Here is a 15,844-nt window from a genome sequence, read left to right as displayed (position 1 = left end):
ATACTATTTTCTCTGTTTTTGTCATCATTCATACTATTTACTGTTTTTCTCATCATTAATACTATTTTCTCTGTTTTTGGCATCTTTCATACTACTCACCGTTTTTCTCTTCAGTCACACTATGTTCTGTTTTTGGCATCATTTATACTGTTCACTGTTTTTTTAATATTTCCTACTACTTTCCGTTTTTCTCATCATTCATACTATGTGCTGTTTTTGTCATCTTTCACACTATTCACTGTTTTTGTCATCGTTTATGCTATTTACTATTTTTCTCATCATTCATACTATTTACTCTATTTTTGTCATCATTCATACTATTTACTGTTTTTCTCATCATGCATACTAGTTATTCTGTTTTCCTCATCGTGCATACTATTTACTCTTCTTTAGTCATATGTCATACTATTTACTGTTTTTGTCATCATTCATACTATTTACTCTATTTTTGTCATCATTCATACTATTTACTGTTTTTCTCATCATGCATACTAGTTATTCTGTTTTCCCCATCGTGCATACTATTTACTCTTCTTTAGTCATATGTCATACTATTTACTGTTTTTGTCATCATTCATACTATTTACTCTGTTTGTGTCGTCATCTACCCTGGCTAACTGCATGACTAGCTTCGTGCTAGCATGGTGTGGCTTGCTGACCTCCTGCCAGTCTGGCTAACGTTTTGCTATCCTGGCTAACGTCACCTGGGAAACTTTCTGCTAACCCGGCTAACTTCCTGCTAATCTTCTGCTAAACTGGCTGAATTGCTGCTATCCCGGTTAATTTCCTGATGTGCTGGTCAGCCTGGCAAATATCTTGCATTGCTAACTTTCTGCCAAAGTGGCTAGCATGACTCACTTTTGGCTACTCTGGCTAACTGCATGGCTAGCTTCCTGCTAACATGATTAGGCTTGCTAACATGGCTAACTTTCTGCAAGTCTGGCTAACTTCTTGCTAGCATGGCTAACTTCCTGTTAGCATGGCTAATTTCATGCTAGCCTGGGAAACTTTTTCATAACCTGGCTAAATTCTTGCAAACTTTTTGCTGGCCTAGGTGAAATCCTGCTAGCCTGCTTGAATTGCTTTGCTGTTTGGTTTAGCTAACATTCTGCTAGCCTGGCTAGGATATTGCAAACCTGATGATTATTTTGGCTAACCCATTCTGCCTGCCTGGCTAATTTCGCCTGGCTATCTTGTAGCTTTACTGGTTAGCTTCCATTTTGTACCGTGACCTTTTAGCATTTCTCTCAGTGTTTTTGGCAGTTGAAGCATGTTTCTTTTACAATTTTTTTGCCTTTGGAGCTTTTTATCTGAGTGCAGCTATTTTACTTGGCAGGAGTTTCCATGTTTGCTGGTTTTTGGTTTCATGTAAATTCCCTATTTGGAGCATTTGGACATGTCCTTGTTTGCTTGATGGCTACCGCACTAAAAACTGCTAATGCGCCATGAAGGCATGATTTATCCTTGAGTTTAACCCCTGATTGAGCAGTTCAGCTTACGTTCACCGTCTTCCATCCTGCAGGTTATTTCACGGCCCCCGTCAGAGGAAGGTATTTCTTCAGCGCTATCCTGACCGGCCATAAGAACATGAAAATCGAGGCGGTGTTGTCCAAGTCCAATACGGGTGTGGCTCGGGTGGACTCTGCCGGGTATCAGCCAGAAGGCCTAGAAAAGCCCATGGCGGAAGCCAAACACATTCCTGGTGCTCTGGCAGTCTTCAACGTCATCCTGCCCATGGAGGCGGGGGACACGGTCTGTATCGACCTGGTCGCCGGCAAGCTGGCTTACTCCTCGGAACCTTTGACCATCTTCAGCGGGACGTTGCTGTACGAGAACTTCTGATCCAAGATCACGTGGACTCCATGTACCGGACAATTCAGAGTTCTTACAGGGAATGTTTTAACGTTCCCATTCCACTTTACAGCTTTAAGAGAACACTTTCCTCTCAAAATGTTGGGAGTTGTTACCAAAAACTTGAAGTATTTTGTGACAACAAAGCCCTCAGGTGTAGTGAATGAAGTTAAAATTGTTTTTTCCCGATGTCTAGTAATTTTTTTCTAAGGATGAAGTCTGTCTTCAGTTAGTCAAGGATTGAGCGATGGGTTTGGTCGGAGTCTGATTCAACCTGGCAGTGAAATGATCAGACGTTAAAGTTCTGCACCTGCTGAGGTGCAGGATGGAGTCTGTCAATAGTAGTCAAACATTCCTTTGTGCAGACAAATAGTCTCACGGATCTTAGCTCGTGTCCCCGCTTACAAAGTCTTCATCAGTTCAGAACTCTTCCGCATGACTCGCAATTGTCCTCCAAAACACTAGAGGCAGTGTTTTCCTGAGTCACTAACCGCACCTCTTGTTGACTATTAGCTTCCTGTGTGTAGTAGTTGTCGGGAACTACATTCTTCTACGTAGGCCACACTGATTTCTTCTTCTGCGGAGTCGACATATATTTCTTCTACTTTGTTGGCGACAAATATTTCTTCTTCTTAGTTGGTGACAGAAATTGCTTCTTCTTAGTTGGCGACAGATATTTCTTCTTCTTTGTCGGTGACGGCTATTTCTTCTTCTACATTTGCGCCAGATATTTATTCTTCTTTGTTGGTGACAACTTTTAATTCTTCTACATAGGCAACAGCTATTTCTTCTTCTTTATTTGTGACAGATATTTTTTCTTTGTTGGCAACGGCTATTTTTTCGTCTACGTTGGCTAAGGCTATTTTTTCTGCTATGTTTGCGAAAGATATTTCTTCTTCTGTGTTGGCAACGGCTATTTTTCGTCTAATGTTGGCGACAGCAATTTCTTCTTATTCGTTGGCAAAATATATTTTTTCTTCTATGTTGGCAAAATATATATATTCTTCTTTGTTGGCGACGGCTATTTTTTTTTTCCGTTGGCAAAGGCTATTTTTTCTGCTATGTTTGCGAAAGATATTTCTTCTTCTGTGTTGGCAACGGCTATTTTTCGTCTAATGTTGGCGACAGCAATTTCTTCTTATTCGTTGGCAAGAGATATTTTTTCTTCTATGTTGGCGAAATATATATATTCTTCTTTGTTGGTGACGGATATTTTTTTTCTCCGTTGTCAAAGGCTATTTTTTCTGTTATGTTGGCGAAATATATTTCTTCTTCTGTGTTGGCAACGGCTATTTTTCGTCTAATGTTGGCGACAGCAATTTCTTCTTATTCGTTGGCAAGAGATATTTTTTCTTCTATGTTGGCGAAATATATATATTGTTCTTTGTTGGCGACAGCTATTTTTTCTTCTCCGTTGGCAAGGGCTATTTTTTTCTGCTGTTTGCGAAAGATATTTCTTCTTCTGTGTTGGCAACGGCTATTTTTCATCTAATGTTGGCGACAGCAATATTTTCTTATTCGTTGGCAGCAGCTATTTTTTCTTCTTTATTTGTGACAGATATTTTTTCTTTGTTGACAACGGCTATTTTTTCGTCTACGTTGGCGACTGCAATTTTTTTTTCTTTGGCAAAGGCTATTTTTTCTTTTATGTTGACGAATATATATATATATTCCTTCATTGGCAACGGCAATTACTTCTTTTTAGTTAGCGACAGATATTTCTTCTTTGTTGGCGACGGCTACTTTTTCTTCTCCTTTGGCAAGGGCTATTTTTTCTGCTATCTTTTTGAAAGATAGTTCTTCTTCTGTGTTGGCAATGGCTATTTTTCGTCTAATGTTGGCAACAGTAATTTCTTCTTATTCGTTGGCAAGAGATATTTTTTTCTTCTATGTTGGGGAAATATATATATTCTTCTTTATTGGCGACGGCTATTTTTTCTTCTTCAATGGCGACAAATATTTATTCTTTGTTGGCAACAGATATGTCTTCTTCTTTGTTGGCGATGGCTATTTCTTCCTTTATGTTGGTGAAAGATATTTATTTTTTGTTGGCGACGGCACTATTATCCTCAGTGTTGGCGAGAGCAATTTGTTCTTCTCTGTTGGCAAGGGCTATTTTTTCTGCTATGTTTGTGAAAGATATTTCTTTTTCTGTGTTGGCAACAGCTATTTTTCGTCTAATGTTGGCGACAGCAATTTCTTAGTTGGCAAGATTTATTTTTTCTTGTATGTTGGCAAAATATATTTATTCTTCTTTGTTGGCGACGGATATTTTTCTTCTTCAGTGGCGACAGATATTTCTTCTTTGTTGGCGACAGATATTTCTTCTTCTTTGTTGACGACGGCTATTTTTCTTCTTCAATGGCGACAGATATTTTTTCTTCGTTGGCGACAGATATTTCTTCTTCTTTGTCGGCGACGGCTATTTTTTCTTCGTTGGCAAGGGCTATTTTTTCTCCCATGTTTGCGAAAGAGATTTCTTATTCTTTGTTGGCAATGGCTATTTTTCGTCTAATGTTGGCGACAGCAATATCTTCTTATTCATTGGCAGAAACAATTTTTTCTTCTATGTTGGCGAAATATATCTATTCTTCTTCGTTGGCGACGGCTATTTTTTCTTCTTCAATGGCGACAGATATTTCTTTTTTGTTGGTGACGGTTATTTTTTTCGTCTATGTTGGTGAGAGCAATTTCATTTTTTTTTCGTTGGCAAGGGCTATTTTTTCTTCTATGTTGGCGAAATATATATGTTCCTTGTAAGAAACAGCTTTTTTCCTCTATTGTTGGGGAAAGCAATTACTTCATCTTTGTTGGCAAGGGCTATTTTTTTCTTCTATGTTGGCGACAGATATTTCTTCTTCTTTGTGGGCGACAGCTATTTCTTCTTCGATGTTGGCAAGAAATATTTCTTCTTTGTTGGTGACTATTTTTTCGTCTACGTTGGCGACAGCAATGTATTTTTCTTCGTTCACAAGGACTATTTTTTCATTTATGTTGCCGAAATATATTTCTTTGTTGGCGACAGCTTTTTTCGTCTTTTGTTGGCGACGGCAATTTCTTATTCTTCGTTGGCATGGGCTATTTTTTTATGTTGTCAAAATATATTTATTCTTCTTCCTTGGCGACGGCTATTTTGTCTTCTTCAATGGGGACAGATATTTATTTGTTGGTGACAGATATTTTTTCGTCTTTGTTCGGCGACGGCTATTTCTTCTTCTACGTTGGCGACGGCTATTTCTTCTTCTTTGTTGGCGACAGCTATTTCTTTTTCAATGTTGGCAAGAGATAGTTCTTTGTTGGTGACTGTTTTTTTGTCTACTTTGGCGACAGCAAATTATTGTTCTTCGTTGACAAGGACTATTTTTTCTCCCATGTTTGCGAAAGATATTTCTTCCTTTTTGTTGGCAATGGCTATTTTTTGTCTAATGTTGGCGACAGCAATTTCTTCTTATTCGTTGGCAAAAACTATTTTTTCTTCTATGTTGGCGAAATATATCTATTCTTCTTCGTTGGCGACGGCTATTTTTTCTTCTTCAATGGCAACAGATATTTCTTCGTTGTTTAGCGACGGCTATTTCTTCTTCAGTGTTGGCGAAAGATATTTCTTCTTCTTTGTTGGTGATGGTTATTTCTTCTTCTTTGTTGGCGACAGCTATTTCTTCTTCAATGTTGGCAAAAGTTCTTCTTTGATGGTGACTATTTTTTCTTGTACGTTGGCGTCAGCAAATTATTATTCTTCGTTCGCAAGGACTATTTCTTCTTTGATGGCGACGGCAATTTCTTCTTCTTCGTTGGCAAGGGCTATTTGTTTATGTTGTCAAAATATATTTATTCTTTTTCGTTGGCGACGGCTATTTTTTCTTCTTAAAGGCGACAGATATTTATTTGTTGGTGACAGATATTTCTTCGTCTTTGTTTGGCGAAGGCTATTTCTTCTTCTATGTTAGCGACGGCTACTTCTTCTACGTTGGCGACAGCTATTTTTGCTTCTTTGTTAACGATGGCTATTTCTTCTTCTTTGTTGGCGACAGATACTTCTTCTTTGTTGGTGACTGCTATTTCTGTTTCTTTGTTGGCGAGGGCTATTTCTTCTTCTACGTTGTCGAGGGCTATTTCTTCTTCTACATCGGCGACAGCTATTTCTTCGTCTTTGTTGGCGACTGCTATTTCTTCTCCTGCGTTGGCAACATGTATTTCTTGTGGTCTGGCATTGAAACTCTGAATGGAAACAAAAAAAGAAGAAGGATTCCAGATGTCCTGATTCACATCAATGCTTGATGCTCAACCCTGGTCAGTGAACTGTACTTAATACTAATCACAATCTGTTTATTTCCGTCTTTAAAAGAAAAAAAATGCCATAGATTTGGACTAATTGTTGACTTTGGGCAGAATGTAACGCACCACTTGAACTGTGAAAGCAGTAGTGGAAGATGGCCTTACTAATGACTAAGTATTTATTTTCATGTTTTGACCACAAGTAAATTCCCAGAAACCGCGAGCAGGAAGCCAACTGAAGAAAAAAATGAGGGAATGAGTGATTGGGACGTAGTTTGGAGCACAATTGTGTGCCTTAAAAGCAAAAGTCATCCTCAGGTCGTAAAAAGGCGACCACAGGAGGAAACGTGGAAGGCCCAATGAAAGATGAAAATTGTTCCGTCTTCTGTTGTTGTTGTTGTTGTTTCAATCACACGGTTTTAAGTTTAAGTCTGACTTCAAGGGAAGTCTCCCAAAGATATGTCTGGATGTACTCATGCAAATATTGTCTAAAAGTCTTCAGAATTCCAGCAGGAATAAGCTGACATGTCATTTTTATGCGCACTATAAATTAATTCCAAACAACACTTTAACGTCGGCGACATAGTTTTCAATTGTACACTCTTGAATGAATGTAAATATTTTTCAACATATAAGATTTTTTATGAGCGACCACTTCACCTTGCAAGGTACATTGTACTCTACGTGTTTTATTGTGTGCCTCAAATACAGACGGGTGTCGTACACAGGTGCACTTTTAAGGCTTTCCAACCAAACCACCCCTTATATATTATCATACCGTCTATATAGTAAAGTATATTAATATAAAAGCTGTCCAAGTTACCGCCATATTAAAAAGTTCACACTAATTTCTTTCGGTGGCACTATTTTTTTTTTTTTTTTTTTACATGCGTTTAACGTGTGTGTGTGTTTGTGTGTTCAGTTTGTGTGGAGCTGTTTTTAAAAAAGCATAATGTTTAATAAATAACTTTTGCATAAAGCAAACAAATTGTCCAGTCCCATGTTGATAAGATCATATTCTTCTCAGGAGCACTTATTAAAAATAAAATACATCTGTGATTAATTGTGACTAATTGCAAGTTAGCCATGGACAAAATACATCAAAAAGTCACGATTAAACATTTTAATCATTGACAGCCCTAATTAACATGTGTTCCCTTTAAATATTATGAATAATATGTAGTTGTATTATGTTAGATTATGTCACATTTATTGGTAAATTGATCTGTGATTATTGTGATACTAAGTCAGCTCTTACCGTAGACATGAGCGGAGCTCGCGTCCTCTTGCAGCAGCTGTCAAAGAGGCAGCTGTGACTTTCTTGGCTCCTCCATGGCTTCTATCAGAGACACTGGCGGTCACCACACACCTCCGACTTACAGGTATGACTTTATAATCTCACTAAAACAATACCTTCTTTCAAAAACAAAGAATACTTAATGAATAGCATAAAAAAGGGGTGTCAAACTCATTTTAGATCGGAGGCCACATTGAGAAAAATCTACTCCCAAGGACTGGTAAAATCACGGCACGATAACTTAAAAATAAAAGACAACTTGTGATAGCAAAATTACTTGTACTCGTTTTAATTGAAGATGTTCTTTGAACGGGTCGCCAAAAGTTGTTTATTGGGCTCAGGAATGTGACACTTAGCAAGAGATCTATTATCTGATCAAGCTCTGTCTCCTGTGTCTTTGATGTAACATGTGGACTATAGTTGACCTGGGCATGTGTTTTTTTCCTCTTCCTGACCCCCAACAGAGCTAAATTGGTGCCCTTTCTGGGCAAACGACACCCTCTCCTTCTTCACAGGACTTTGGGTATTCATTCCACTGGTGTACTGTATGTAAATGAGCATGGAGGGTGGGACTTCTGAGAATGTATAATTGTCATGTCAAATTCTAAAGGAGTTAGAACAAGCTGGAACGAACGGATGTGTCGTTCTGGTTTGGTCTCGCTTTGCAAAGCTAGTTATTATTTGTTTGTTACTTTAATAAATCATTTTAAAGCTATTTGTCACTAAAGGATCGTCTTTAAGAAATGTCCACGACAAACTTCAGATTGTTTTCTTTGTTTAAAAATAGAACAAGCACATTCTGAAAATGTATTAATCATAATGTATTTTTTTTTTACACTTACATGTTGCGGTTAGTAGTATTCTACATTTTTTTGTCGTTATTTATACTTTCTGAATAAATGATGTGATCATTTTATTCAGTCAACTCATTGGTGTCAATTTGCAATCCATCAAAATTAAAAAAAATAATACCAAATCAAATTACAGGATGGTATTTATGTAGTTTGATCATGTTCCTTGACTAGTGCACTCACGTTTTTGTTGTTACATATTTAGCATCATTTACAACAGGGGTAGGGAACCTATGGCTCTAGAGCCAGATGTGGCTCTTTTGATGACTGCATCTGGCTCTCAGATAAATCTTAGCTGACGTTGCTTAACACGATAAGTAATTAATAATTCCGCTGGTAATCAGTGTAAAAAATAACGCTCAAAATATAAAACATTCTCATGCATTTGAATCCATCCATCCTTTTCTGTCGCACCTGTTCAAGAAGGTGCATTAATGCTGAAAAGTATTTTATTTATTATTGGTTAGCTTCAGAATATAATAACAATGTTATTGAAAAGAATAAGAGATGCACGCATTTTTTTGTAGTAATCAGGGAAAGTCCAAATAAAAGAGGAGGCCTAGAATTCTCTTGATTCGCCTCATTGAGCTAAATTGAATCCTGTCTCTGTTTAATTCCTTGCTTCTTGTCTGTTTAATAGACGTCATCAGTGTTAAAAATATTATATGGCTCTCACGGAAATACATTTTAAAATATTTGGCTTTAATGTTTCTCTCAGTCAAAAAGGTTCCTGACCCCTGATCTACAAAGACACAAATAATGTGTGTTGCTGAGCCCGACTTGGACATTGTCTGGACTGGACCTGGTTTTAAAAACCCCTTAGACAAGTCTAATTTCATTAACAACCTGGTCTGGTGAAGATAATTTTTTTTTTTGTTATTATTTTATAAATAAAATAAAATGAGATTAAAAAAAATTTAAATAAATAAAATTTTCTTGGATAAAAAAGAAAGTAAAATCATAGCTCGGTTGGTAAAGTGGCCGTGCCAGCAACTTAAGGGTTGCAGGTTCGATTCCCGCTTCCGCCATCCTAGTTACTGCTGTTGTGTCCTTGGGCAAGACACTTTACCCACCTGCTCCCAGTGCCACCCACACTGGTTTAAATGTAACTTAGATATTGGGTTTCACTATGTAAAAGCGCTTTGAGTCCCTTGAGAAAAGCGCTATATAAATATAATTCACATTCACTAATATAAAACAATTATAATAAAAATAGAAATTAATGATAGTGTTAGTGGACCGGCGACACACACAATCATGTGTGTTTCAGGGACTGTGTCCCTTGCAGACTGTTATATATGTTGTGGGAACCAGAATTTTGGTAGCAGAAAGAAATAACCCTTTTTTGTGTGAGTGGGTGTGAATGAGTGTGAATGGGGGAGGGAGGGTTTTTCTTTGGGGGGGTTGATGCACTAATGGAAAGTGTATCTTGTGTATTTTTATGTTGATTTAATAAAAAAAAAAAAAAGACTCAAATAATTGCTATTCTGACATCCAGTTGACACATTTGGAACAGCAGTTTCTTCCATTCAAAAATTTCGGCTCATTTTTATACTTAACAAACTCATCCCGCGGGCCGGATACAACCTGTTTGCGGGCCTGATCCGACCCTCGGGCCGTACGTTTGACACCCCTGGTACAAAATAATTATTTGTTTAAGTGAAGTGAATTATATTTATATAGCGCTTTTTCTCTAGTGACTCAAACCGCTTTACATAGTGAAACCCAATATCTAAGTTACATTTAAACCAGTGTGGGTGGCACTGGGAGCAGGTGAGTAAAGTGTCTTGCCCAAGGACACAACGGCAGTGACTAGGATGGCGGAAGCGGGAATCGAACCTGCAACCCTCAAGTTGCTGGCATGGCCACTCTACCAACCGAGCTAAACAATATAAGACGGTGGAAGAAAACATGGAATTTCAACGGGTTGAGCATTTTATACATTTCATGCCAGTCATATTATGAATGATACTACAAACAAATTGTTTACACAACTGCCTCTTCATCATCCATTTTGTATATTTTCTATGAAAAATTATTATACGTATCCCTCATGTTCATCATAGAGCACATTGGGACGCTGTTTTCAGTATTTATATATTATTATATATATTTTATTTCCCAAAAGATGAAAGTGGTGGTTAAATTGAATAATTCAATTGACATTTCTTACTCTACACTGCCATCTTGTGGCCAAAGTACAGACAGACTGGTGATTACAGTGAAGCCATGAACTGTATGTATTTAAAGGCCTACTGAAACCCACTACTACCCACCACGCCATGGGTGTCAAACTCATGCCCGCGGGCCAAATCTGGCCCGCCGTGTAATTTAATTTGGCCCTTGAGGCAATATCAATTGAGCATTAGAGCTGGCCCGCCGGTGTTATACAGCGTCGGTGCCGCCGTAACACCGCATTCACCGCTAATACTCATACTTGCCAACCCTCCTAATTTTCCCGGTAGACTCCCGAAGTTCAGTGCCCCTCCCGAAAATCTCCCGGGGCAACCATTCTCCCGAATTTATACCGATTTCCACCTGGACAACTACATTGGGGGCGTGCATTTAAGGCAGTGGTCCCCAACCTTTTTGTATCCGCGGACCGGTCAACGCTTAATAATTTGTCCCGCGGCCCGGGGGGTGGGGGGCGAGCGGTCGGGGGGATGGGGGGAAGAATTCTTTTTTTTTTTTTCTTTGTCATGAAAAAGGGAGGTTTTTGTGGTTGGTGCACTAATTGTAAGTGTATATTGTGTTTTTATTTTGATTTGATTAAAAATATATATATATATATTTTTCTTTATTTATTATTATTTATTTTTTTATAAAAATGAATAAAAAATTCTTTTGCGGCCCGGTACCAATCGGGCCGCTGTCCGGTGGTTGGGGACCACTGATTTAAGGCACTGCCTTTAGCGTTCTCTACAACCTCCATACTAACAGCGTGTCACATAATATTTGTGGCTTTTACACACACACACACACACACACACACACACACGCACACACACACACACACATACACACACACACGCGCGCACAAGTGAATGCGACTTGTCCAGGGTGTACCCCGCCTACCGCCCAAATGCAGCTGAGATAGGCTCTAGAAAACCCCTCCCACCCCCCGACCACAAAAGAGACAAGCGGTAGGAAATGGATGTATGGATGTTAGTAAAATAAAAAGTATAAACTGTTGGTAAAATAAACTATAAAATGTTAGTGAAAATTTTTTCTAAATGTTAGTGAATTATTTACTATAAAACATTAGTTGCATAAATACTATAAAATGTTAGTAACTTGAAAATTATAAGACACGCGTGTCAAACTCTGGCCCGCGGGCCAAATTTGGCCCGCCGTGTAATTTCATTTGACCCTTGAGGCATTATCAAATGAACATTAGAGCTGGCCCGCCGGTAATATACAGTGGCGGTGTCACTCTATCACCTCATTCAACGCTAATTCTCATACTTGCTAACCCTCCCGATTTTCCCAGGAGACTCCCGAATTTCAGTGCTCCCCCTGAAAATCTCCCAGGGCAATAATTCTCACCAATTTCCACTCGGACAACAATATTGGGGGCGTGCCTTAAAGGTATTGCTTTTAGCGTCCTCTACAACCTGTCGTCACGTCCGCTTTTCCTCCATACAAACAAGTCACGTAATATATGCGGCTTCTACACACACACACACACACACGCACACACACAAGTGAATGCAAGGCATACTTGGTCAACAGCCATACAGGTCACACTGAGGGTGCCCGTATAAACAACTTTAGCGCTGTTACAAATATGCGCCACACTGTGAACCCACACCAAAGAAGAATGACAAACACATTTCAGGTGAACATCTGCACCGTAACACAACAGGACAAATACCCAGAACCCCTTGCAGCACTAACTCTTCCGGGAAACTTACAGCAAACTGACCAATAATTATCGTTTTATTCATGCATTTTCTCTTGCTATTTCAAGGCTTGAATGTTTGGTTCATTCATTATTGTTATTTCATTTTCAAATATATTGTGGAAAAAATTTGATATTTACCTCAGAAGATTGCAAATAGAAAAAAAAGGCATATAATTTTTATGAACATTTTATTTGATATGCCATTGATATTTTTTAAATTATTATTATTATTATTTGAAACTGGATTTTGCATGTCACTAAAGTTATATAAGCCTTGCTTGTTCAATATTTAATGCAAAACTTGTTTGGGTCCCTGTTAAAAGGTTAATTTGTTCAACCTTGGCCCGCGGCTTTGTTCCGTTTAAAATTTTGGCCCACTCTGTATTTGAGTTTGACACCCCTGCACCACGCAGTCTGATAGTTTATATATCAATGATGAAATATTAACATTGCAACACATGCCAATACGGCCAGTTTAGTTTACTAAATTGCAATTTTAAATTTCCCGCCAAGTATCCTGTTGAAAACATCGCGGAATGTTGACGCGTGCTTATGACGTTATTGGTTGGAACGGACATTTTATGCCAGCACCACTCACGGCTAAAAGTCGTCCGATTTAATCGCATAATTACACAGTATTTTGGACGTCTGTGTTGCTGAATCTTTTGCAATTTGTTCAATTAATAATGGAGACTACAAAGAAGAATGCTGTTGGTGGATTGCAGCTGCCTTTAGCAACACAAACACAGCCGGTGTTTGTTTGTTGTGAAGCTTTACTATGAAACGGAGCGGTCAAGCGAACATGTTTCTCTACCACAGGTTTCGGTGAGAAAATTGTGGTAATAAGTCGGCTCTTACCGGAGACATGAGCAGAGCTTGCGTCCTCCTGCAGCTGTCAAAGAGGCAGCTGCGACTTTCTTGGATCCTCCATGGCTTCCATCAGAGACACTGGCGGTCAACACACCCCTCCGACTTCAAGGTATGACTTTATAATCTCACTAAAACACTAGTAACACAATAAGCAGATAAGGGATTTTCCAGAATTATCCTAGTAAATGTGTCTAATAACATCTGAATCGCTCTCACTGCCCTCGCCTTTTTTTTTCTTTCTTCTTCTAGTCCATGGGTGTCAAACTCTGGCCCGCGGGCCAAATTTGGCCCACCGTGTAATTTAATTTGGCCCTTGAGGCAATATCTAATTAACATTACAGCTGGCCCACCGTTATTGCACCGCTAGGGATTTTGGGCCCCATGTAAAGAATCTTTACAGGGCCCCCAACCAATAATTTCATCATCATTAGGGGCCTCTCTGGGCCCCCCTCCATCATGGGCCCCTAGAATCCGTCTCCTTTACCCCCCCCTTTTCGGCGCCCCTGGCTGTAACACCGCAATTTCTCACACTTGCCAATCCTCCCGAAATTCAGTACCCCTCCCGAAACTCTCCCGGGGCAAGCAATTTAAAGGCACCGACTTTAGCATTCTCTACAACCTGTCGTCACGTCCGCATTTCCTCCATACAAACAGCGTGCAGGCCCACTCGCAAAATATATGCGGCTTTTACACACACATAAGTGAATGCAAGGCATACTTGGTCAACGGCCATACAGGTCACACTGAGGGTGGCCGTATAAACAACTTTAACACTGTTACAAATAAGCGCCACACTGTGAACTCACACAAAACAAGAATGACAAACACATTTCGGGAGAACATCTGCACTGTAACGTAACATAAACACAACAGAACAAATACCCAGAATCCCTTGCAGCACTAACTCTTTCAGGACGCTACAATATATTTTGATATTTACCTCAGACGGTTGCAAATAGAAGAGGCATTAAATTTGTATTTAAATTTTATTTGATATGCCATTGATATTTTTTAATTATCATCATTATTATTTGAAACTCGAATTTGCATGTCACTATAAAGTTACTGTTTATAATAAGCCTTGCTTGTTCAATGTTCAATGCAAAACTTGTTTGGGTCCCTATTAAAAGGTTCATTTGTTCAACCTTGGCCCGCGGCTTTGTTCAGTTTTGAATTTTGGCTTACTCTGTATTTGAGTTTGACACCCCTGTTCTAGTCCTTTAGTCTCACTTTCCTCATCAACAAATCTTTCATCCTCACTCAAATTAATGGGGAAACCGTCGCTTTCTCGGTCCGAATCGCTCTTGCTGCTGGTGGCCATGATTATAAACAATGTGAGGAGCTCCACAACCTGTGACGCCACGTGCACATCGTCTGCTACTTCCGGTACAGGCAAGGCTTTTTTGTTAGCGACCAAAAGTGGCTAACTTTATCGTCGATGTTCTCTACTAAATCTTTTCAGCAAAAATATGGCAATATAGATCAAGTATGACACATAAAATGGACCTGCTATCCCCGTTTAAATAACAAAATCTCATTTCAGCTGGCCTTTAAAATGTAGATATATAAATGCATCGTTTGAAGACTAATTACTGTACACAGTTCACTTAGATTTTATTTTTAGATACAGTATAAGTGAATTCCTTTAGAAAAGTACCATAGAGGTACACTTTTAAGGTGGCGTTTATGTGTCATTGGAAAGTGTTGTACGGCGTGTGCGTTTGTGCCCGTTTGCCTTTTTAAAAAGCAGATAAGGGATTTTCCAGAATTATCCTAGTAAATGTGTCTAATAACATCTGAATCGCTCTCACTGTGGTCGCCTTTTTTTTTCTAATGCTTCACTCTAACTTTCCTCATCCACGAATCTTTCATCCTCGCTCAAATTAATAGGGAAATCGTCGCTTTCTTGGTCCGAATCACTCGTGCTGCTGGTGGCCATGATTATAAACAATGTGAGGATGTGAGGAGCTCCACAACCCGTGACGTCACGCGCACATCGTCTGCTACTTCCGGTACAGGCAAGGCTTTTTTATTAGCGACCAAAAGTTGCAAACTTTATCGTGGATGTTCTCTACTAAATACTTTCAGCAAAAATATGGCAATATCGCAAAATGATCAAGTATGACACATTGAATGGACCCGTTTAAATAAGGTAATCTCATTTTAGTTGGCCTTTAAAATGTAGATATATATATAAAAACATATTAAAGGCATGCAGATAAAAAGCAGGTAAGTTGAACAATTTTATAGTTCTACCTAAATTGCATGGTTATGCAAGGAAATGCATCGTTTGAAGACTTATTACTTTACACAGTTCACTTAGATTTTATTTTTAGATACAGTTTAAGTGCATTCCTTTAGAAAAGTACCATAGAAGTACACTTTTAAGGTGGCGTTTACGTGTCATTGGAAAGTGTTGAACGGCGTGTGCGTTTGTGCCCGTTTGCCTTTTTAAAAAGCAGATAAGGGATTTTCCAGAATTATCCTAGTAAATGTGTCTAATAACATCTGAATCGCTCTCACTGTCGTCGCCTTTTTTCTTCATCTAGTGCTTCACTCTAACTTTCCTCATCCACAAATCTTTCATCCTCGCTCAAATTAATGGGAAAGTCGTCGCTTTCTTGGTCCGAATCGCTCTTGCTGCTGGTGGCCATGATTATAAACAATGTGAGGATGTGAGGAGCTCCACAACCCGTGACGTCACACGCACATCGTCTGCTACTTCCGGTACAGGCAAGGCTTTTTTTATTAGCGACCAAAAGTTGCGAACTTTATCGTGGATGTTCTCTACTAAAT

General features: G+C 38.9%; 1 protein-coding gene across 1 annotated transcript in view; it reads left to right on the top strand.

Moving 5' to 3' along the window:
- emilin1a (elastin microfibril interfacer 1a) overlaps nt 1-7,114 on the top strand; it is a 110,840-nt gene extending 103,726 nt beyond the window's left edge. The window contains exon 12 of the mRNA XM_061886289.1: nt 1,523-7,114. Within this exon, the coding sequence (XP_061742273.1) occupies nt 1,523-1,842 (320 nt within the window). The 3' untranslated portion in view covers nt 1,843-7,114. The remainder of the gene's footprint in view (nt 1-1,522) is intronic.
- The last annotated feature ends 8,730 nt before the right edge of the window (nt 7,115-15,844 follow it).

The sequence above is a fragment of the Nerophis ophidion genome, linkage group LG24 (genome assembly GCF_033978795.1).
Source record: "Nerophis ophidion isolate RoL-2023_Sa linkage group LG24, RoL_Noph_v1.0, whole genome shotgun sequence".
In the NCBI taxonomy this organism is placed as follows: domain Eukaryota; kingdom Metazoa; phylum Chordata; class Actinopteri; order Syngnathiformes; family Syngnathidae; genus Nerophis; species Nerophis ophidion.
This window is presented reverse-complemented; position numbering and strand designations above follow the sequence as displayed.